This window comes from Dermacentor variabilis, chromosome 1 (assembly GCF_050947875.1).
Source record: "Dermacentor variabilis isolate Ectoservices chromosome 1, ASM5094787v1, whole genome shotgun sequence".
Lineage (NCBI taxonomy): Eukaryota > Metazoa > Arthropoda > Arachnida > Ixodida > Ixodidae > Dermacentor > Dermacentor variabilis.
Window position 1 is genome coordinate 280,941,220 of NC_134568.1, and position 21,996 is coordinate 280,963,215.

General features: G+C 48.9%; 1 protein-coding gene across 7 annotated transcripts in view; it reads left to right on the top strand.

Moving 5' to 3' along the window:
- kat80 (katanin p80) overlaps positions 1-21,328 on the top strand; it is a 200,997-nt gene extending 179,669 nt beyond the window's left edge. For all 7 annotated transcript variants that reach the window (XM_075676416.1, XM_075676391.1, XM_075676403.1 and 4 more), the window contains 2 exons: positions 9,449-9,565; positions 10,882-21,328. In XM_075676416.1, the coding sequence (XP_075532531.1) occupies positions 9,449-9,565; positions 10,882-11,014 (250 nt within the window). In that variant the 3' untranslated portion in view covers positions 11,015-21,328. The remainder of the gene's footprint in view (positions 1-9,448; positions 9,566-10,881) is intronic.
- The last annotated feature ends 668 nt before the right edge of the window (positions 21,329-21,996 follow it).

Here is a 21,996-nt window from a genome sequence, read left to right on the forward strand (position 1 = left end):
GCGCGCGGAATGCCTCCCCGCACCTTTGGCGCTTTGTTCGCGCGCGCTCTGGGCGCCTCCGGGGCTCCGCGCGATTGTGCGCCGCGGCCCGGGCCCGCGCGACTTTCGAGTGCGTTTACGTGCGTCACGGTTTCACAGTCGGAATTGGGCGCTTTGTCCGGTTTTGTGCGCGTCTGCTGGGGCGTGCGCTGTTGTTGGGCATTTTGGATACCTGGAGGAGCTGCGCTTTCTTCGCGGGTATGTTTTTAAACAGCCTTGACTGGAACGAATGTGTACCTGGCATAAGTTTGTGAAAGACCGGCAGTACACATTCCTGGAGGCAGGCGGCAGGGAGGACCCTGGAGTCGTGACGACCCGTGCGTAATTGATTTGCTCAAGTGGCAAACTTCTGTCCCCGAATCGCAACTAGATGAAAGCGAGACGCTGTGAGCAACGCGCCGCGGGTGGTCGCTTTTGGATCAGTCCGTTCTGTCGACGGCCTACGAAGACAGCGGTGGACTTGGGTATTCTGCTGCTCTTTGCTAGTTCCGTAGGCGTCATTAGTGCATCTACACGAATAGAAAAATGTTAGGAAAAACAATTTTTCATTTACGGAGTGTTTACCAGCCAGCCACGAGCAAAAAAGACAGGAAAGCAAAAAAAAATACAAAGTTCGGAAGATGCGTAGCAAAATCTCCCCGCCGCGTCTTTGCTTCTGCATCCCGCTGCTGTTTTCCAGGCTAGAGGTGCGGCCAGCGCACCGACGCATCCGACAGCGCGATCGAAAGTTTTTTTCTGTGTGCGTAATCAAGTGCTTTAGAAGGTATAGTGTTCTCGAGTTTGTGGTTCGATGTCCAAACTTCGACTCGTTTCAACGGTAGTCGTTTCAGTGTTGATGGACTGTAACTTGTCTATCAATCAACACGCGTTTTAGCAAGCAGTAGGCGTGCAGACCTAGTTCCGCGCACTCTCACTGCTGATAGTTGATGTGGCGCACCAAGTCCTTTTCATTCACACAGAAAGCGCCAGCGTGACACGAAGGCGCTCGTCCCGTCTACTTCATCTGTTTGTGTCTTTATTTACGCCCTTCGTCTGATAGCTAGTGGAAGACTTGTGGTATTCACGTGGTCAGTCCGGCTTCGGTGAAAACAACGCAAAGCAAACTAGTCTGTTTTTTTTTTTAGTTTAAGTTTTTCGTGTTTGAACTCGTTACTCTGTCAAAACAAAAGTAAGCTGCCGGGCCACCGTGACGCCTCTGACGATGCGTGTTGTTATTGGTTCCCCGTCCACGCTGCAGCGCTCCGAACATCGAAAAAACCGCGCGCACGAAGGGGCCGACGGCTGATTTGCCGCACCTGTGAAATCGCATCATGTGAAAGAGGCTTTAAACCCCGACCACGTGTTTTCGGAGCACGGATGTCGCAGAAAAGTTACTCGCAAATTTGCCGCTGAAGCTGAAGTTTAGGTGTGCATGTATATGCCGTACGGGAAGGTACCCGTTGCACTTTTAAATTCTTGGGCAGGTTCATTCGCCGCGACGAAATTTTATTCCTTGCGAATCTCGTGCGCCGAGAGCGTTTTTTGCGTAAGTGCCTACGTACTCTGAACTTGCGGGAAACGAACCCATGTTGATGAAACATAGTAATATGTCTTTCTACACGAGTTCTGCACCAAAGGGGAATAATAATAATTATAACAATAATAATAATAATAATAATAATAATAATAATAATGATGAAAAGACGAACCAGAGTGCGCTTCGGTTCTTATCTGTTCTGAAAAAAAGAATCCACGTGACACTGCTTTCAGGTACAGTCGCGGGACGCTGTTTCCGATGACAAGGGCTGTTTAATTGTTAACATCCGCGGATTATTTTGACACACCAGCAAGCACAGGAGGCGTTGCTAAAGCACAGCGACTACTGGCCGATGCATAGCAGCCGACAAGTTTCTTGCCTCGATGAGCCTCTATCGAAGATCGGACCGTGTTTTCCAAAACTGACTTTATTAGGCAACCCTGTAAATAAAGGAAAAGCACAATAGACAAACGGAGCGGCGAAATTAAATCGCACGTGTTAGGTGCGTTGACCTTCTTGCAAATCCAAAAAAAAAAAAATTTCTCTCCCGCTTACATGTTCTAGCTCTGATGATCAGCGCCTAGAAATTAGTCACGTCTTTTCTGCACGCATTTGAGAGCAGTCGTTTTCCATTCGCTATTCGTTCTGTCTCGGCAGCCTGTAAAGCTACGTATTCTATCGCTCTTTCATTAACAATTTATACGCCACTACCGATTTACTCGAAAATAATTCGAACATACATACGGGTGGACCCCTATATATTGAAATTGCCGAGCAATAAAAAAGTATTTAGTTAGAATGTAGCTCGACCCGTACCTTTTTAGAAAGACGAGAAACTTTAGACATGGCATACCTTTATTTACCGTAAGCTCGGCTACTAAATCTCGATTGTCGATGCCATAAGCTGTATCCACGTCGGCACTGTCAGAGAAGTCGTCCTCGTCGGATGCTTCGCAAGCCTCTCGCAGGCGCACGAAACAACGTCGTCCTCGGGTTTTCGATTTGCAGCCAGTCTGGATAATCTCCATACTGTCTGCTAACGGTTTAGGAGTGCGAGTGACGCCTCAGAACAGGTTACGTTAGACGTGCATACCGAAGTGTATCTTTTTGTAGACTAGGCGCACGTTTTCTCCCTTCTTCCCTTCGCCTGTCAATATAACGTGGCAACTGTCGAAGCTTGGGTCCCCGGACCAACACTGTTTCCCACAAAGCAGTCTCGCTTCGCGGGGGCCGAGTACGGTGGAGCATTGTTGTGCGCCTCTAGTTTTCTGCTTGGTCACGGTTCGTCCGACGTCGACGGGCGGCCCAGCCATTCGTTCCGCGAGTCGCCCGATGAAGACGTCAGACATGGAACTCCCTCCTCCTCTGCGGGAGGAGTGCCAGCCTCGCGCGCACGGCCGCGGCCCGTTCTCTCGCTTGCAGTGGCGCCGCCGGTCGGGCACACGCGCCGTCTACGGTGGACACGCTGTGTGTCGTCCGCACGATGACTCTGCTGATGGGTCGTTTTTAAGGGGCCGTTTTGAGCGCAAATGTTTTGACCGAGGGAAAACTTGCCCAATTTAAATAGTTTCGCGTTAGTGACAATGAGTTGCCGCAAAGTAACTTGTCCAATGACAGAGGTACACAAACGTTCCGCGTACGCGTATTTTGTCACCCAACCGCGTAGTTTACTGCTACTTGGGCGAAGTCATTTAAGTGAGAGTTAGTTTACCTTTAAAATCCTTCGTGGCACGTGCTCATCACTGGCGGTATTGCTGGTCACGCGTTTAGTATGCTGCAATATTTGGCACTTCGCTTACATCTGATAGGCGAGGCTTCCGGCCGGTAGGCTAATTTTGTTGTACCGTCCGCGTTTTAAGCTATCCACGGAAATGGGAAAGCGCTAGCGGCTTGTTACGCGGGTGGGAAGCAATCGACTGCTCGCCACTTTTGGCGACTTCTGTTCCCGACCGACCGAACGGGTTCATGCTGCGAAGGTTTTCCTTGTTGGGAACATCTTTATCCGAGAGAAAGGCGTTAGAGTCCTGGGCACGGTGCCTCACCGACAGTGTGGACGGGGTCGTGGCGCTGCTGACAAAGAAGTGTCCGTGCGTGTGACATCTAATGTCCACGTCAGCCTCCCACCGGCTTTTTTCCGAGCGTGTGCGTGCATCGGCCGCCCGGTGCGCCGTCGGGTCGCAGTGGAGCCGCGTACGCGCGGTGCGTTCAAAGGGTGCCATTGTGACTTTCTTCGGGACGAACGATCGATGCTATCGGTCGCTTTCCAAGCCTCCTTTCTTTTTTCCTTCGCGCACCCTCTTCCCTTTCTTTTTTTCCGGGGGAGTTTGCCTCCCCGGTGGCGGCCAGCGCGACCTGGCCCCTTGTTTTGTGACGGCTGTCTCGCTCTCTGTGCGCTGCCCTTTTGGGAAACGCGATCTGATGCTTATCGGCGGGTGTCTGAAATGGAGCCGATTTGTTATCGCGCCTCCTTTGACCTCGATGAAGCCGCATCTGCCGATTGGTGGCTGCCGTTGGTGGCGCGCCCTGCTTGCCTCGGGATTCGCGCAGTTTTTCTGGACAGTTCGCGCAGGCCACTCTGCTCTGTGGAAAGCTGCTCGCTAAACGTATTTAACTACTACTTCAGTATTTCTCATTTTCTTTTTTTTCCCTTTTTCGCTTTGTACACCCGATTAGTCGTTAACGTCGGGACGTACCGGCTATAGCAGCGACTGGTGGCGTCCGCGTACTGCGAGATTCCTTCTCCCACCCCGCGGCACTCTCGATTCATGGTTTTGCGCGCGCTGGCACTCATTGTACGGCCGCACGTTTCGTTTTTCGCGCAGCACACGACGGCGGCTCTGTTCTTTTCGCAGCGCTCTCTCTCGGTGCACCGTTCCTTTCTTCCATGCTGTATCTCGAGGCAACCGGTGCGCGCGCGCACATCTCGCGCGTCCCACTGCTGCTGTCTTCCTTTTTTTCTTGTCCACGGCTCCCCGCGCGGCGGAGCGAGCGGTGATTATACACTTACCTGCTGCCGTAGCCGCGTACGACCGACCGAATGGCGGAGGACGCATCGCTTTCGGACCGTGCGAGTCGATTGTGTAATTGGAACAAGCGTCTCCCGACTCTGTTTTGCCAGCTTTCGGGGAAGGTTTCGGGTCGGGCGCCGCGCGCGCATCGACGTGCAAAGGTCAACAACTTGATGGCGCGGCTCCGAAGGGGCGGGGCGGCTCGTTTTGCGATCGGACTCGCTCTCCGCCGGCCCGGTGCCATTCGGCGTCCGGATCGCGCGCGCGCACACACACACAGCCGAACTGCGACGGGAGGCCGGCCTGGCCGCTCGTTACGAAACAAATTACCCCCTCCCCTTCTTCACGAAATACCATTTTCTCGGTGGCCTGGCAAACCCGTTGGCCATAATTCATCTCAATCAAAGGAAAACGACTCCAGTGGGATCCGAGTCTCCTCCCTGCAATTACATTTGCAGTTCAAATGCGCCTTCATTTATGCGATTTCTGGGCGCGAGCCATCGGAGCGGACGTTCCGTCGGCTGCCTGCGCGCACCAAGTGTCACGCGGCGGCCCCTTCTCGGACTCCCGGGCGTGAGTGCGTGCGCGTAGCTCGCCGTCGATTCCTGTTTCGCCTCCTTCGCCGTGCCAGCGTAGCTTGCCGGTGGCAGAGGTATACCTGGCGAGCGCGACGTTCCCAAGAGTACTCGTGTTCGCTTGTGCTTAGCTTTCCCGCTTGATAATCGGGATGCCGAATTCAGAAAGCTTTTTTTCTTCGTAAGAGCTCTTTGCAACCGCGTTCGTTAATACAGTGACCAGTACCACGATTAACCGGCTCCTATTCCTACGAACTGTTTGGCGCAGGAACGTTTTTGTGACTACAAGCACGTGTTTGTTAGTCTGACGCTAACCGTGGCGTTACGCTGCTCGAGGTCGCCGGTTCGATCCTGGCCGCCGCTGCCGCATTTCGATGGTGTTCGTGAAATGCAATCACACTCGTGTACTTATACTTAGGTGCACTTTAAAGAAACTCAGGCAGTCAAATATAACCGGGAGTTCACCGCCACTGTGAAAATCATAATTGGATCATAGTTTTGGCACGTAAAACGCCAGGGTCTGATTTAATTTAATCTGGCGCTGAGAGCGTGAGCTTGAAATGGGCGACCATATTCTGCAAGAATTCTCACCCGGCGCACTGTACGTATGAAGGGGATGCTCCACCACAATGTAATCGTTGCGATAAAACCTTATTACGCTGTTTTATTTTATTTTTTATTTTTTTTGGTGCTCCTTTAATAAATGACTTCACGCGTCGTTGATGACCCCCTCATTAAAAGGACACTATATAAAGAGGAAAATGAGATAACCTTTATTGGTAACTTACCCGTCTTACTTACCAAAAACTAACTTACCAATAAAGCCACTCGCACGGTTCGAGGAGGTTTCATAAGCCCGAAAATACGCAAGGATTATTTTCATTGTCTTGTAAAGAAGTTTCAAAGTTTATTTGTCAAATGCAGCATACAAATACATAAATTCTGACCTGCCTAAGCATGTTGTGCTTGTTGGTTGGTGAGGCAGCAGGTGGAGAATCTTCTAAAAAAAAATAATTTCATATACATGCATTTCATGTTATACACGACATTGCCGATAAATCTGACGGCACAAAATAACATATACGAAACAAGTAAAGCTATACACAAGGCAACAAATTTACGCACCAATCTCTTAAACCAGTAATCATCTTTCTCTTGTTGCTTGCAAGACATATTATATCATCAAGAATTTCATTAAACATAGCTGGTACATAGTAATTGCGCATCTTTTTACCATAATTACTATAGACCCGTAGTTTAACAAAACGTTCTGTTTTCCTCAATGTAAATGTTTTTTTTTACAGGAGTTTTATATTCATTTGAATAATAATACCGCGTCAACACAGCAAAATAAAACAGCTCACGAATCTGTAGGATGCCTAACTCATCGTATTTCTCTTTCATATCAACCGTGTGTAATTTGGTACCGTAAGATATACTGTTCACGATTCGTTTTCGTATAACATTTAATGCTTGCTTCTTATACTCCGAGCAGTTTCCATATAATGTAATACCATATTTTAAAACAGGTTCCACTAATGCTGTGTAGCAGCCAAATACTGAACTTAGCAAGTTTCGAGAATTTTTACTGTGCGATTGCAGCGGGGAAAAGAAATAAATTGAAATTTATGACATCACACTGTTGTACCGGCGCTAGGATTTCGGCGCGCAATTCGAAAAAAAAATAAAGAAGTAGCTCGACCTTAATTTTCTCTTAGTTATAGTAATCAACCTTCTGTTGTGAGATAGAGTTGTGAAAGAATATTTTATCAGTTAAAATTTATTTGCCTTTCTCGTTAGTATCCCTTTAAGGGGAGCTGACCCTTTTCTTCTATTTTTTTCTATTTTTCTTCTTTTACTTTTGACACGAGTCCTCCACTGAAATGTCGTTAACAGTGTATCCTCTTTTGTAGTGCAATATTCCTGTTTTGCAGTGTTCAGGTGCAGCATTTTCTTTAATATTGTTTTTAAATGTTGTCATAATCTTTGTGCATGATAGTTGGGACACCCTGTATATCTGTAGGTGTAATTTTGTGCGTTTCTTGGACCTCAATTGAAGTGGTATGGCTAAACTTGCAGGGTAATTTAGACTGTACTCACGTGTGACTGGACGCTGCTAGCAGTCGAAGTAGTCTAGTCTTGTGCGTTCCAGATGGTGCATCAGAAAACTCCACCCTACCGTGCTGTTTTTCTCTGGACATATTGCGCCGTAGCGCCAGAGAATGGCTTTTCAACGAATGGAGCCGACGCGAATGCGAGCAAGAGGTACACAACGTGACTCCGCAGGCGCACTCGGAACGCTAGCGTCAATCCTGGCTTGGTTAAGCTTTCGCCCTTCTCGAGTCGTTTCGCTGCTCTTCACGGAGGAGTATCTCTCCGCTGTGTGTTCGTGCTGAGGGGACCACCTGTGATCTGGCGCGAGATTTCTCGAACTGCCTGCTCTGAAGCAGAAGCACGCCCAGTTGTGCGTGCCCGTGAGTCACGCCACCGTTTTTTGGAGTGCCGCGCCTATACGCGGGCCGTGGATGCAACAGCACGAGCAGTTGGCGGTGCTCGGGCCACCAGCGACAAGTTATGCACTCCTGTCCATTTCTGCAAGTCAGGTCTCGTCGGGGGCGGTAAAAAAAGTCTGGCGTTCTTCGCCCAAACTTTGGCAATTGGTACCTCGACTATTGGTGATCGGCAGCTGCTCGTGAAGGCGTTGTTTGTTCGTCTCCTCACCTTAAATGGCATGTGCTCGCAGCAATGTCCTACGTAGTTTACTGTGCAACGAGTCTTCGATATTTCCTTATGCACTTCTTTTACGAAACTCTTTATTAAAAGAATACAAGCAAAAGTTCTTAAGTAACTTTCTTTTCGGATTTCCGCAGACCTAATGTGGTATATGTAGTTGTAGTGTTGTAGACCGCCCCGCGCATATGGTACAGTACGTACTGGGTTGACTCTAGGGTCGATGTCGGGTGATGTTTTGGGGGAAAGTAACTAAGGCTGAAAAAGAGCTGGAAAAAGAAACGTCGTTTTTTCTTTGTGTGTGTGTGTGTGTGTGTGTGTGTGTGTGTGTGTGTGTGTGTGTGTGTGTGTGTGTGTGTGTGTGTGTGTGTGTGTGTGAGAGAGAGAGATAGAGAGAGAGAGAGAGTCTCGCGGCAGACGCTGCCTGGGGAAATTGCCGACGCCCAGGAAATTCGTTTGAGATTTCATGCCACATTTGTTCACGCATTTATTTAAATTATGCTGAGAACGTGCCTGCTCACAGTTAATACGGTTTTGCGCTGTTCCGCCGCGATCTCTGCGCTCTGTTTGACAATCGGGCCTTGCAGAATTTCCACTGTTGTCGAAAAGCTGCTTGCTTCGCTGTCTTCTGTTGTACCCTTGGTCCCGCAGGTGGGCACACTTCGCACCCTGTTTGTAGTTAGACCCAGCTCCGCGACGTTTCTTGCACGTCGCGCACTTCTGCTTCAATCTGTGATCGTGCTTGCCGCGCGCGCTGCCGTCGTGGCCGCGGTGGTCGGACGATGGTCGTGGCATCCGCCGGGCTGTGCGGCCCTCGCTCAGTGCGCAGGTCCAGATTATGGCCCCGAGCACTTATGCATCATTAATTACCTTCGTTAGCCGAAGCGTGCTGGTGCGAGAGTGCGCTGCGATCGGTCCGTGGTGCGGGAACGGTGGCGTGCCGAAGGTGTGGCTCCGGTGCTGTATGCGCCGACGCCGCGGCACGTCGATATATTCGGGCTGCCGTTCATTAAGGCTGGAGATGCCGCCCTGGGAATGCCAGGAATGCACCCGATTGACCCGGTGCCGCATCGAAAATGACCGGAGCTCACACCCTCTTATGTAAATACTCGCCGCGGCATGCGGCGCTTTGTCGTCTCCTGTCTGTGCCCGGAGAAAGTTGCGCCCGGCCGCTCGTACGTCCTGTGGAACGCGGGTTGGGTGGAGCGAATCGCCAGGTGCTGCATTGCATGATGCAGCACTGCCGGTGCTACATGGCGGGCGTTTCGCTCCGTTCATTGATTTATTCGGGTCGCTGACTGCGGGCTTGCTTACCCAAGTTGAGTCGGAATTGCAGAACCCAAGTCGGACCTTCCTGTCACAGCCTGTCTTTATTTTCATTTATCTCAAAGAACCATTAGTCGCTCGATTTATATACTTTGTGGATGCTCCTGCGTATCTGCCGTTGAACGAATCTGTGCGAACAGGCGCACGATGTGGTGAAGTATATGCAAAGCGCGACCCGCCGGTTCTCGCGAGCGGCTCGTACACAACGGGTGGCCTCTTAATTAATGCAGCGTGTTTCGGTGCTCTGTGTGCAGGTACATGTCAACCGGTTGTGCCTGTCTCCGCATCCTGCTCAAGAACTTCGCCTCGGTCATCAAGACGAACATAACAGCGCCGCCCGGTGTAGGGGTGGACATCTCCAGGGAAGAAAGGTGAGAGCTGCTTCGCAGTCCACGACATCGGAGGGGACACGCGAGCAGTTGATTCACCCGCGCCGCGTTGTTGTAGTGCGCACAGAGCCCGCGACCGGCTCCCACCCCTGAGCTTCGAAGCCACCCCGCACCGAGGCGACAGTGCGTGCGGGGAGAGGGGGCAACCCAGCCGGGCGGCGACTGCGTGCAGGCCGGCCGAGTGCCGCGAAATCTCTGTCTGGGAGGGGCAAGAAACTCCGTAATTGTCCGACTGTAATACTGGGCGTGTATGTAATATATCGTGCAGTGCGCGAGAGGAGTGGCTCGCGGGAGTTCCGGCGCGCCGTCTTCGAGGGGGCAGCTGTGAAATTCATGAAGGAGAACGAAACGGAAACCAGATACAAACTGGAGATGTACGGCCTGCGCCGCGAGGCTCAAATTTGTTATCATTAGTTTGGGGGCCAACCAGGAGGAGGGGTGCCGCGGACGGCGTCGGTGGGGACGCGAAAAACGGCGCCCAGGGAGAAAGGAAGAAACAAAGAAAACCCCCGTGGTCCCTTGCCATTTTAATTGCGATTGCGATCGCGCGCCGCCGACCACTCGCCCTGACGGCCGTCGTTTCTCGCGGCCCTCCCGTGAGGTACAATTAGGCGGAGGATTCAAGCCCTGTGGGACGCTGAGCGGCATAAGCTCCCCAAACACACCCAGGTTACCCAACAGACGGACAGCGGTCATTACTGGGCTGCGAGCGGCACCGCACGCTGCCGCACTGGTGCCCGCGCCTCGCTTCCTTGGGCCGCCCGTTTTCCTGCCCCTGTCGCACCCCTCACGCCCGCGCTTTCTTCTTCACGTCGAACAGGCTTCACCTGTTCGACGCGGCGCTGCGTGGCTGTGCGGTAGCCTTGGTACCGATGCGCGCATTGCTTCGGCTCCGCGCACGGGCCTTTAGCACGTGTTTCCGCACGCTTGCTTGCGAACACCCTTTCTAAGAAGCCTTTGTTGACGATATTGTGTAAGCTTACATTTAACGCGTGCACCTCAAATGTAGGAAGCGCGCACGTGTGGCTGAACAACGCTGACAGCAAACAAAGGAAAACAATGCAAGTGTGTAGTGTTTGCGGCTCTCTGTTCTATCTCTGTCAATCGCGGTGATATTTATTGATGGTTCCTTACCAACGCGCCCAGCTAGTTGCTCTACACAGTTTTCGCGTTCGTTAAAGTGACAAAATGGGGAAGCGTTTCCTGGGCCGTCTTTTAGAGCCGACATCTGCGAGCACAGCCTTGACTTGTGGAGATACCGTGCGAATGTGCCACTTCCTCTCCCCTTCTTGCGACAGGTACAACAAGTGCATGAGCTGCTACAACCAGCTGCTCTCCATCCGGTCGTTTCTGCTCAAGCGCCAGACGATGCAAGGAAAGCTGGGTCACCTCTTCCGCGAGATGCACATCCTCATGCAGGGCCTCGAGTGAACTCGCCGGCGGGTCCGTCAACACTCAAGCAATCCACCACCGACAGTGCCATTGTGTGAATACTTCACCACTCATAGGCGGGCTACCGCCTACACTATTGCTTCGGAACTCTGGGTAGCCTCCTTTCTCGCGGCGTGTCTGCCTCGCGAGCGAGAGAGCCAGCGAAGGCTGAGCCGAGCGTGGCAAAGCGCGCGCCTTCTAGCGCTCTGCGACGCTGGCTTCGATCCGTGCTCGTGCCCCGTCTGCCTGGCGAAGTGAGCGGGAGTGCGAGAGCTGATTAAGGGCTGTCGATGGCGTATGGCCACCGCCGAGGCAAGATGCGCCCGGCCAACACCTTGCCGACACGGCCGCATTCCCTTCGACCGCGCGCATCTCACAGCGGTGCCTTTCTGAGGGCGGCTTGACAGGAACATCGCTCTGTGATATAGAAGCCATGTTGTTGCAAGGTGTTTGTGTATGCGATTTTACGATACTTTTAGCGATTCTAGCATGGGCCTTTTGCCGTTATTATTTACTTTGCATGATTTCGTATGCGTGATGTCAGCGCCTCCGCGTAGTGGACGAACGCAGTTTGTCATCGGCATTTTTTTTTTTTTTGTAGTCGTTGTTGGCAATATCGAAGATTGGTAATATTAAACTATTTATGCCATCTGCGTTTGTTTTTCCCGAGCACGTAAGATGAGCTGTCTTGGTATCGTAACACTAGGGCCCAAACAATGAAACGTTCCTTTCCTTCGACCGCTTCCTAACCTTACATGAGGCCTCCTTACAGCGAAGGACCGATGGAGGAAGCAAGCGTACTCTGAAAGCTCCTTTCGTAAGGAAAGGAACGTAAGGAACAACGGTTGCCGCATGCCTGGGTTCGAGACCTCTTAAAAGATTTACGCGAACACCATTATTCCATAAAAGGATGTTGTATAGTCGCATAATATTTAAATTGAAGTGCTAATATATACACGCGTTCACGCTTTCTTCTAATTTTGTTTACTGAACGTAAAATAGTACCACATTGTAGCGCTAAACGTGATGTGCTCCAGCAGCGCTGGCATGCCGTCGTCGTGCAACGCCTAGCAACACCACTCATGCCGAACGTGCGACTGAAACGGACATGCCTGGCAAGACTGGAGCGTACTAGGCAAGACGTTCCGTGCTCGCCCTTCTCCACGAGCGGGCGACAGCGCACAGGCGCAGGCAAGCGTCGCGTGGCTAAGCAGAGATGTGACGCGCTCGTTCAGGGCTACGCGCGGCGTGAGAACGCACGAAGGCAGCTTCGGAGCTACCTTACGCTGAGGAAGCACCGAGGAAGCCTTCACTGAGGGCGCCTGAGTAAGGAAGCTTTCAGAGTGGCATAAAGTGGCCTCACAGCAATGAAGGCCACCTTGCCGAGGTAAAGAAGGTTTCGTTGTTTGGCCCTAGATTGAATTCGATCTGAAAAGAGCCCGGAATCAAATTGTAGCTTGCTCTCTAGAATTGTCAGCCACTCAGCTTTTCCTCATGGCGACGAAAATGCTTACACCGACGCCGAATCCGTGTGTGAAGCGTTATGGCCCTTGTCTGTTTACACGTTGTGGGCAGATATTGTTGGACCGCTATTTCTTCGCGATTATGTCCAGCGTTTCGTCCTTAACATACCTATGCGAAAATGCGTCAGGAGGATGGCTTGGATATTATTTTGCGTTACTTTGGTTGCACCAAATCGACAAAATACTAAATTGTAAATGAATAGTACTGTGGACCATGCAGCAGCGTTCGCGTGACTTGGGCGTGTGTCAGCGCTGCTGTCAACTCACCATTCATGTTACGAGTTGTGCATGTAGACCTGTTTTGTATCTGCTCTATAAGCCCGCATTGTTTGAGTGTGTGAGGTTCAGGGTTGCAGTGGTTGTTGCGTGTATTTTTATGTGTGGTCTGATTAAGCAGGATGGATGCGGCGTGATATGAGTATTCAGGGTTTCAGATAAGTGCGTCCTTTAATTCTGGTAACATGCGTAAATGCGCTAGCGTCATATTTGTAACATTAGGATGCTAATAACATGTCGTCTTTGCCATAGTTATTACTGGGCAGCTGGGAAGGCAAAAGACGTAGCGCTTAGCTCTTTCTGCTCGCTTGAACTGCAGATTAATGCAGCTTGCGTAGCTGCATTAATATGAATTTCTGGTGCGCACGTAGGCAATCGATACCTGCGTTAAAAGCACGTACTGTTCAGATGACACCGGGATTCGTAGAAGTGCCTTGCCATACCTCTTATTCTTTTCGGTTTTTTTCGCGTCCTTCAAAGGAGGCAGCTTTACGATATGCTTACTTGACTGTTCAAGTTAGGTAAACATTTCACCGCAGAATCATCGTGACGATTAAACCCGCCTATCAGTAATTACATACAGCCGAATACCGGAGGGACAGTAGTTTTCATCGGTGAGGTGCTTTGGAAACACATAAAGAAATAAAAAATAAGGAAACGTTAGTGGCCGAACATCTTGAAAAAGTTCTGCCTTTCTTTAAAAGTACGGGTTGCGGTGGGGAGGGGGCTTTGAAAGAGACGGTGGAAACAGCTCCACTGGGCAGTGCTGTATTGTGCATTCTTACCAAACGCGTCGATGAATAAAGTGTAGCCGCGTGCGCTTGACCTGCTGTGAAAAAAAAAAAAAGAAGAAAGCAATGAAAATAGCATTTGTGTGCGATACCTGCTGCTTAAACCTAGAATTTTTTCTTAATGATTACCAAAAGGGAAATAAAACATGTTAGGAAGTGGGTACTGTACGCCATATTAGACATATACGTGAGGATACCACCGTTCACTGAACGGCTGGTCAGCTCATTGTGGTCAGCTTCAATACCCTGTAAAGGCACGTTGATTATGAGCTACCAGACGTACATTGTAAACGGCATAAAAATGTAGACTTGACGCTTCGCTTATATACAAAACGAAGAAAACATTTTCCATGCAGTTATCGCGGCTTAGAATTTCGCCGAAACGTTGTCATAGGCGCGCGTCAGGTTATGCCTGTGGGCATGAAAGAACTAGCAAATTGAGATGTTTTTGAAGCTAAGTATTTTTTTTTTCCTTTTAAAAGTTGTATGGCGGCACCTCATCACAGAACCTGCAAGAAGCCCCTAAATAAACGGTTATGTTCACAATTCATACACTTAGACCAGCGCACGATAATATCAGGGTGTTTATTTACGGTTTATTGACCTACTGTGATGTTTTAATTGACATATACATTCGGTTAGCAACATATGTTTGTGCGGGCTATACTCTTAGCACCGTTAATGGTGTAGAATAGGTAAGAAAATAAAAATGCCAGCAGTGTTCACGATGAAGATAGCATTGGGCCTGTCACGTTCCAAGCGCTCAAAGCAGCAGCAATCAATAACTGAGGAGAAGAGAAGGGGTGTTTTCTTTCGGCTTGCGTCAGTGCAAGCAATGATTAACACAAAATCAAGGTCTATAAATGGTCCGGCCTAGTTATTGAAGCTATAAATTGGTCAGTCAAGGATGTCATCAAGCTTTAATGAAACTTGTACTAGCTGGAGCTGTGAAACTACACTCCATTTCTTAAACCAGCGTGTCAAGTCCTTTCAGTGGTTCTGGTATGTTTTTGCACTTTTTGTGCAATTCAAATTTTCAGTTCAATTTTTGCATGGTCACAAAATATACCCGTAATAGCATGGTGTATCGTTTATGATATATAAGCGACAATTTTGGCTCGTAAAATTGCAAGCGAGGGTTTCTTTAGAAAAGTGTGGTTGGTTTAGGCATATCTGGCCTAAACAAAGAAAAAGGCTTGTATAATTTATGCAGTAAGGGTTTAGTATGCTGAAGTATTCATGCTAAAAAGACGTTAGGGAGGTCGATTTGGCAGTCTCGAGCACCCCGCCAGGGCAGCTGCTAGAATTCGCATCGCATGTGACGTTTTCATTGGCGCTGTATCGAGGCATTTATAATAGCGTGCTGAAATGCACCACTCTGTAAATGGCAGCTCGATAGCGAATAGCGGGGTGCATTAAAGTGCACAGAGCCGTACGTTTCTTCGTGAAGCGGTCGAACGTGGTCGAGTAAGTATCCAGCCTATCTTAGGGTTGGCATCGGAACCACTGGTCGGAGTCTTTTTTGCGCTGGCCACACGTAGACAGTGAAGGCGGCTTTATGGACGACACGAGGCACGATATGGGTCGCCACAGCGGAACTCGCAAAACTGCTCCGTCGCAGTTGTCAAATTATCGGGGCATGGTAATGCGCATTGTGCGGATGTCATCAAGAGCTGCGTGCGCCGCATACAGAAGCTGGAGCTCCCTCGAAGCCATTTTGCTGGTCCTGGGCGCGATGCGTTGTGCTGTCGGTGTAGGCACGCTCATGTCTGCGCCGGCGCCCCCAGAGCGGTCCTTACTCCGTTCAATGTTCAGTGCGATCAACTGTTAAAGGGAACATACGAGAGCGCGTGCGAAATTCCTCCGTCGTGGAGTGTATATATAATCGTCCGGCAGGGAAGCAGACGACGTTTGGTTGGTGGCAGTGGCATCTTCCTGCACACCTGTTCGCTGCACTGACTTAGTTTCAGCCGGCAGTTGTAGCTTAAACTGGAATCGCAGCTATAGGAGCGTTTGTCGCGAGTGAAAAGGCGACACGGCGGCTACCGCCCCGCTGCCGCAGACGCGAGGACGTCCGCGCGAAGGGAACGGACACAGACACGCATAATACACGACTTGAAGAACGGTGCGCGTCCCCTTCCGTGCAGCGGCAGCGCTACAAAATTTGGTTGGAAAATGAGGCATAGGCAAAAGGACCCAAGTCCTTTTGCTTTGGTTATATAAACACTAGGCTTCTTACATAATAAATAATGCGTGGTCCCGACGAAAGTGTTACCTTCGGGTGAGCATTGATGACGTGACCTACAATAAAATTCGCTAAGACGTTGAGACTTCATCCTAAAACCAGTAACATAAAGGCACACGTCGACCATGTATCTGTGGGGCAAAATCAGCTGTCTTAAGCAACTTTGGTTAGAAAATACCTTTCTTGCTTATTCGCAGTGTATTTCTGCGAATGGGGGCTCATTAGGCGTTGTTTTACTGTGGTGACATTTTCAAAAGTACTGCCGCGGTTTGTTATAGCAAATTCGGCAGACCGCCATTTTCGGTCTCAATTCGACTAGAAGGCGCGTCGCATTAATTGCTACCTCTTTTTTTGCGCGCTGACATGTGCCGATAATGGCATGCGATTAATCAAATTTATTTTATTTAGTTATATTGCAGTGCGCGCAGGAAGTCTACATACGTCTTCACTATTTGTGATGCCTTTCTCTTTTATTTGAGTTCATGAAATTTATTTGTTTACAGTTGCACCTTGCACGAAACACTCACAGCAACAAATTGTAGAGCTTTGTGGCACGCGTTTGGAAGCATCATCTAACTTTTATGATGTCATTTTGTAATGTCATTTGCACGGCATCAGTGATCGTGGGTGCGGCGGCCTCTTGAGGTCATGATTTTGGTAGATAGCCCGTTGGCAAACCGGCATTTTGAGTCTGAAATTCGGTAAGTTTAGTGAAGAGTATAATGCCCAGCATTTATCGGCCGCGGCATGTAAAGGCTGACACCAACCTGAAACAGGGCCTAGGCGTGCGTTATGGAAAGCTCCTTAGATCTAGTGACCTTAGTGACGATGATTTGACATCCCCCTTCCAAACAGGACGGTGGCAAATAGTCACCTATAGCCTGCTAATCAGGTATGCTATAGATGCCTATCAATTTAGCATTTTGTCTATCTCTCCTTTCCTCCTTAAAACCGATATATCTACCTTGTACAGTTACCTGTGCGTGTAACGGATCCGGCCCTATCAATATCTCAGCTTTCTTTTTCACCAATGCCGTAAACGTCTCTTGCTTATGTCGACTGGAGACAAGGTAATGCTTCCATACGCTTTGATGCTCTAGATGATGATGATTAATTGGAATCCTCATTGGCACAGGGCGGTGACAAATAGTCACCTAGCCTCTAGATGCACGGAGGACAACACCATCTGGTGGTGGCGTTCCAGGGAACCGAGCTTCGCGTCACATGACTGAGCTCTCTGCTGTCATTGGCGCAAGCGCGCGTAGCATCGCGACCGACGCGTTCTTTTCTGCCTCGACAGAAACTGGCTGCGACGAGATATCCGCGTGTACGGCCGCCGAAACGACGCCTGCGCTCCGCGTTCGCGCATCAAATCGCGTGAGACAATGCTTCATGCGGTTCCAGCTTTAGAATGCCAGCAAAGCGAGAGCTGCACATTAGTGTTCCCTTTAACAGTGGATCGCACTGTACACTAGCATCTTTCTGCAAGGGACGCGCGCGCACTCTGTTTTCTTATGCCTCAAGATCCCCATTTGAAGCATTACGGCGCAAACTGTGCTTATTTTCATTCATATTTGCGTGTTAAAAGTGAAATAGTTATTACTGCTGAAGAAGCCAGAGCCCTACATTTGAAGTTCCCGAAGGGTAGTTCTCGTTTTTAACTGCCCCGATGCGTGGAAAAACTGGGTAAGTGATCGTCACGTAGTACAGCCTTCCCGGGCAGAGGGCAACACCATCTGCTCTTGTGCTCCTTACTGTATAGTGTTTCATACAAATAGTAGAATGCCATTTTGGACACTGTCGAGTTCCGCCGTGCTGTCAAAGTTCATTTGAACCGAAGAGAAGGTATCGCATGCACCGCCTCCTGATCCGGTCGCAGCAGGCAAGGTGGCGTATTAGTCGGTGATTAATTGTCCAGAGTAGCACCCCCGGCGCTAGCGTCTTTCTTATTCGAATGTACATGGTGTACTCGACCTTGCGCTGGCTTTCTTGAAGCCTACTTGTTACCACAATCATGTTATCTGTCATCGTGACGACCTTAACTTGACCATCACATGCTACTTTGTGTGCGATATTTCGTAGGGAAAAAAAAATTGGAAAATGGACACAATTTCCCTATATTTAGTGCGACCATAAAAATATTACCTTGATTGAGTGGCATAAGTCGGCTGCGCAATCATCATTCGTTTAGTACACCGATAATTCCATGATAAACTGGGTCTTAAATGTTAAGAATGTATTGTCTTTGAAAAACGCTGCGATGCAGGTAGTGAACGTTAGTAAAACTGCGACGGAACAGAATCGCTCGCGATTGGTTCAAGGTTTCGTTCCCTCCGAAGATCCGTATACCGCTCATGAACCACGTGGTGGTCGAACAGTTGCAGCACCAAAGTACTCTTTGGTAATCTTTGATATGACACTTTTATGTTGCACGCATGTTGTGCGTCGTTGCCGTCCAAGTGCTCCGTGATTTGTTAATGCATCTCTCGCGAACGGTCTCTACCGTTGCCGTTGCAACTGCTCGTACATACCTCTAATAACGCGTACCGCTGTCGTGAAACTTCCGTTCTCTGGTGTATGCGGTCTCGCTTGTGTTTTGTTTTCGGCGTTCCGAGTATTCAACCTCGATGCTATGAAGATCGTATAGTGTAAAGTTGGTGCACCTCGCCACGGCTCTAAGTCTGCACATTTAGTTAACTGCATTTGGATGGGCTCATGTTCTGTCGGGTAGCCGCTTTGTGTGTTCTCGTTCAAGAACCCTTAATATGACGGTTATGGGACTGCTCGGTATTGCTGACCGTGTTCCCTAACTCACTTGCGTGGTGCTATTTCTCTGTTTCGTGAAACTAGTCTTGTACTCTTTCGGTCTTTCGTACTGACCCCATTACGATTACTGTAATATTTGCAACAGCATGACGGTGCGTTCGTGTTAGGTGGCCTTTGAAGAGACGCAGTCTTTGAGAAAACAATGTTTCGTGGTTTGTTGGCGCAAGAAACGTTATTGCATGCTCAAGTATATTCGCACTGTTAATGAGTATACTTAGATCGACCCCTTCTGAGAGGAACTTAATGCGCTTTAATGCTATCGAAGGCTCTGAACTGATGTAAGAAAGTTGCGTGTAGGTTTTAAATAGGTTGTGCATAACTGTTCTCCAGAATTCAGATTTCGGCAGTGATATTAGAATGTGTCAGTGCAAGCATCGGTCGCAGATACAGCAAATATTTCTGTACTTCCGGCGCTTTCTTTCAAGCGTATGTTTTGCAATCACTCGAGATTAAACATGATTGAACACTTTCTTTTGATCATAATTTTCGCAGATTCTAAGAAAGTGTAAGTCGTCATAACTCTAACTGGTCAGCCTTTGAATTACTGCTTGATTGCAGCAGGTAAGCGTTACGAAGGCCTGGACACCGGAGTGATGGCTTAAGTTGAACGCTGTAAACATAACCGTTTGTCGAAACTCTTGAGCTATTTGTGGCGTCCTCAGGGTGAATTAAAATATCCTTCCGAGGCAAATGGTTACCTTAAGTTTACATATCGGCTTTCAAGGGGCTTGTCATTATTCACTAAGCCGTTGTATATGCGATAGTCTTGATTTGCATGTGCTTTTTTATTTATTTTTTAAGGCTTACTTGCGCAACCTCTGGCTCGGCCGCTAGCATCATTGGGGCTCCGCAGTGGGACAGAAACGCCGCGAACGTGTGTTCAATCTTGTCATGAGTGTGTGGAAGCAAATACTGAGCTGTAATATTGCTTTTTTTCCTCATTTTAGTTGTAAGTGCGAGAGTGCGTGACTAAGTTAACGTGTGTTGTGGGGATGCAGTGCTTGCAGACTGACAAATCGCGATGTCTCTTAAACCACACTGAACCATCAGAAACGCCATTTGATTATGCCGTGGCAGGCCGAGCTACATCTTGCTGAAAGTCGGCACACACGCTTTTCGTTATACGTTGTGAAGGCGCGAAAACTTGAGTCGCCATGTATAAAAAGATGTGTACGGAGCGTGTGTTACGACATTGACACTCAGTGCATTCCCAAAGCAGTGCGCCGCGCCGCTAAGGTATAAAGGAACGTTTGAAACAACGACATGACGGGAAAGCGTGTAGGGTGACAAACGCGCGTCCGCCCGACTTCTGCGCAATCCATGGCGTCTTCATTTTGTACATTTGTCGCCTTTGGGACCGTGCACCACTTTGCTTGATTCAACACATTCCACCCGCCCTGTATCGTCGCAGTGGGCAAGAGCACTATACAGTGTTGTGGGCATCACCGGTGTTGATTTTCCTTAGCTCGCGCATCTCGCACGCAAACAGTGGTTGGGCTCCCGACGTGTGTGTTCACTTCGGCAGCGCTACAATTTCCTGCGCTGTGCGGAGTTTACGGAGCTCTTGCGAACCGGCAGGTTTCGTTCAGCATGCCTCTTTCTAAAGTGTTTTGTTTGTTGTCTTTATAATTTTTTTTTTGCTACATTTCAAACGCACTGTGCGAATGTGACCGCATGACATTTTGTTTCGCGGCCGCGTGCAACACAGATGAACTGCCATTTTGGTTTATTCCATTGCTAAGGACACAGTGTGGCTTGTGTAGCATTATGTGGACCATTGCTGTATAATTCTATTCTACGCCGTTTCATGCAGCTTTCTTTGGCATGATGTATAGACGTGTTGGTAGCGTATGAGTTGCGAGGAGTGATTGTTTATGTGCAGAGTTTTGTCAGTGAAAGAGGCAACCAATGTTGTATAGCTTTTGAAAAGAGATTTACTCCGTTTTTCTGGCTTGTTAAAATATCTTCTTACAAGCCGCTGGAACACCTCTTGTTACCGAGATAATTCTTTGTCCTATTTTATTGTTCAGCCAGTTACCGAGCCTCCTTGACCACTGCCTTAGGCGTCATAAGTTAGAAGGAGGGTTCGTTCCAGCTAGCCTACATTTCGCTGTTATACATGGTGGAAAGTGTCTCAGGCATGGTTTTTGTTAGAAGGTGGATACCTGAATAGTTGCTTTGTCACCGCTGGTCAGACTCACTCCTCGTCCGGTCCGCCTCTGAGCGAGCGAGATCTAGCACTGTGTGGTGCAGGGATATCTGTGGTTTTGCATTTGTTCAAAAAAGAGTGTTTGCGTAGAATGTACGTTTGTATGTCGCCTTGTGTGACCTCTGTGAGGTCGTTATGGACGTTAGCACAACGCTGTCATTTACTGATTTGTAGGGCCAACTTAGTCGCTACTGGCTGTTCACCAGAAACACATAATTTAACCATTTCACTTTTAGTGAAACGTTGTGTTTGCTGTTGGCGCACTTCGGGTCACCCTAATGACGATCATAACCATTCCTTTGTAAACTCACCCAGTGTTTATTGCTTTTCATTTCGTCTGCCTGACACTGTGCACGGTAGATGTCGCCTGCTTTTAATCTGGCGATGGTGCCTCTTCATTGTGAAAGAAAGGTAAAAAAATAATAAATGCGTCGTGACAACAAAGGTGGTGTCTTGTTTGTTTGTTGAAACTGTAATTGTTAGATTTGAAAGTCAACGAAATATGGTTTGGCTGTCATCAGACCTGGGGGTCTCTTTCTCTTTTTTTACTATCGCATGAGCTGCCATAAATGAGTGGGTGCAGGCCTTATTTGTGAACAAGTTGCATAAGCGGTACGTGGAACTTATTCTCCATAATTAACCTTTCATAGTGTCTGGGCTGGTCTGTTCGTATCCCGACCTTAATATGAGGACTGGACGGCGCTGTCCTGTGTGTTCCTGCCTTCTGTCTTCGTCGTCTTGCGCTGCCCCTTCAGGATGTTCAACCAGTACTAACTCGCCCAAATGTTGATCCTTCTACGGCACGATGTGCCAAAGCACATTAACTGTCTTTTCCTCTTGCACGTCGTGCCGTCCAGTCCTAGGTATTCGTTTGAATGCGTCTCCATCTTTAAAGGCTTTTTTTTTTATTTTTTGTCTTTAAGCCTTTATGACGCCCCACTGTCACTTCGAAGCTTCTAGTTTCACCGAACTAAAGCTATTTGCTATTCTTCGTTTCCATTTATATGTTCTTAATCAGTCGAACGTCCTTCTCTGAGGTTCCTCCAGACTTTATGCCTTGGCACTTCGGCATTAGCCTTGACTTTTCATTGAAGACAACATAAAGATGCTTT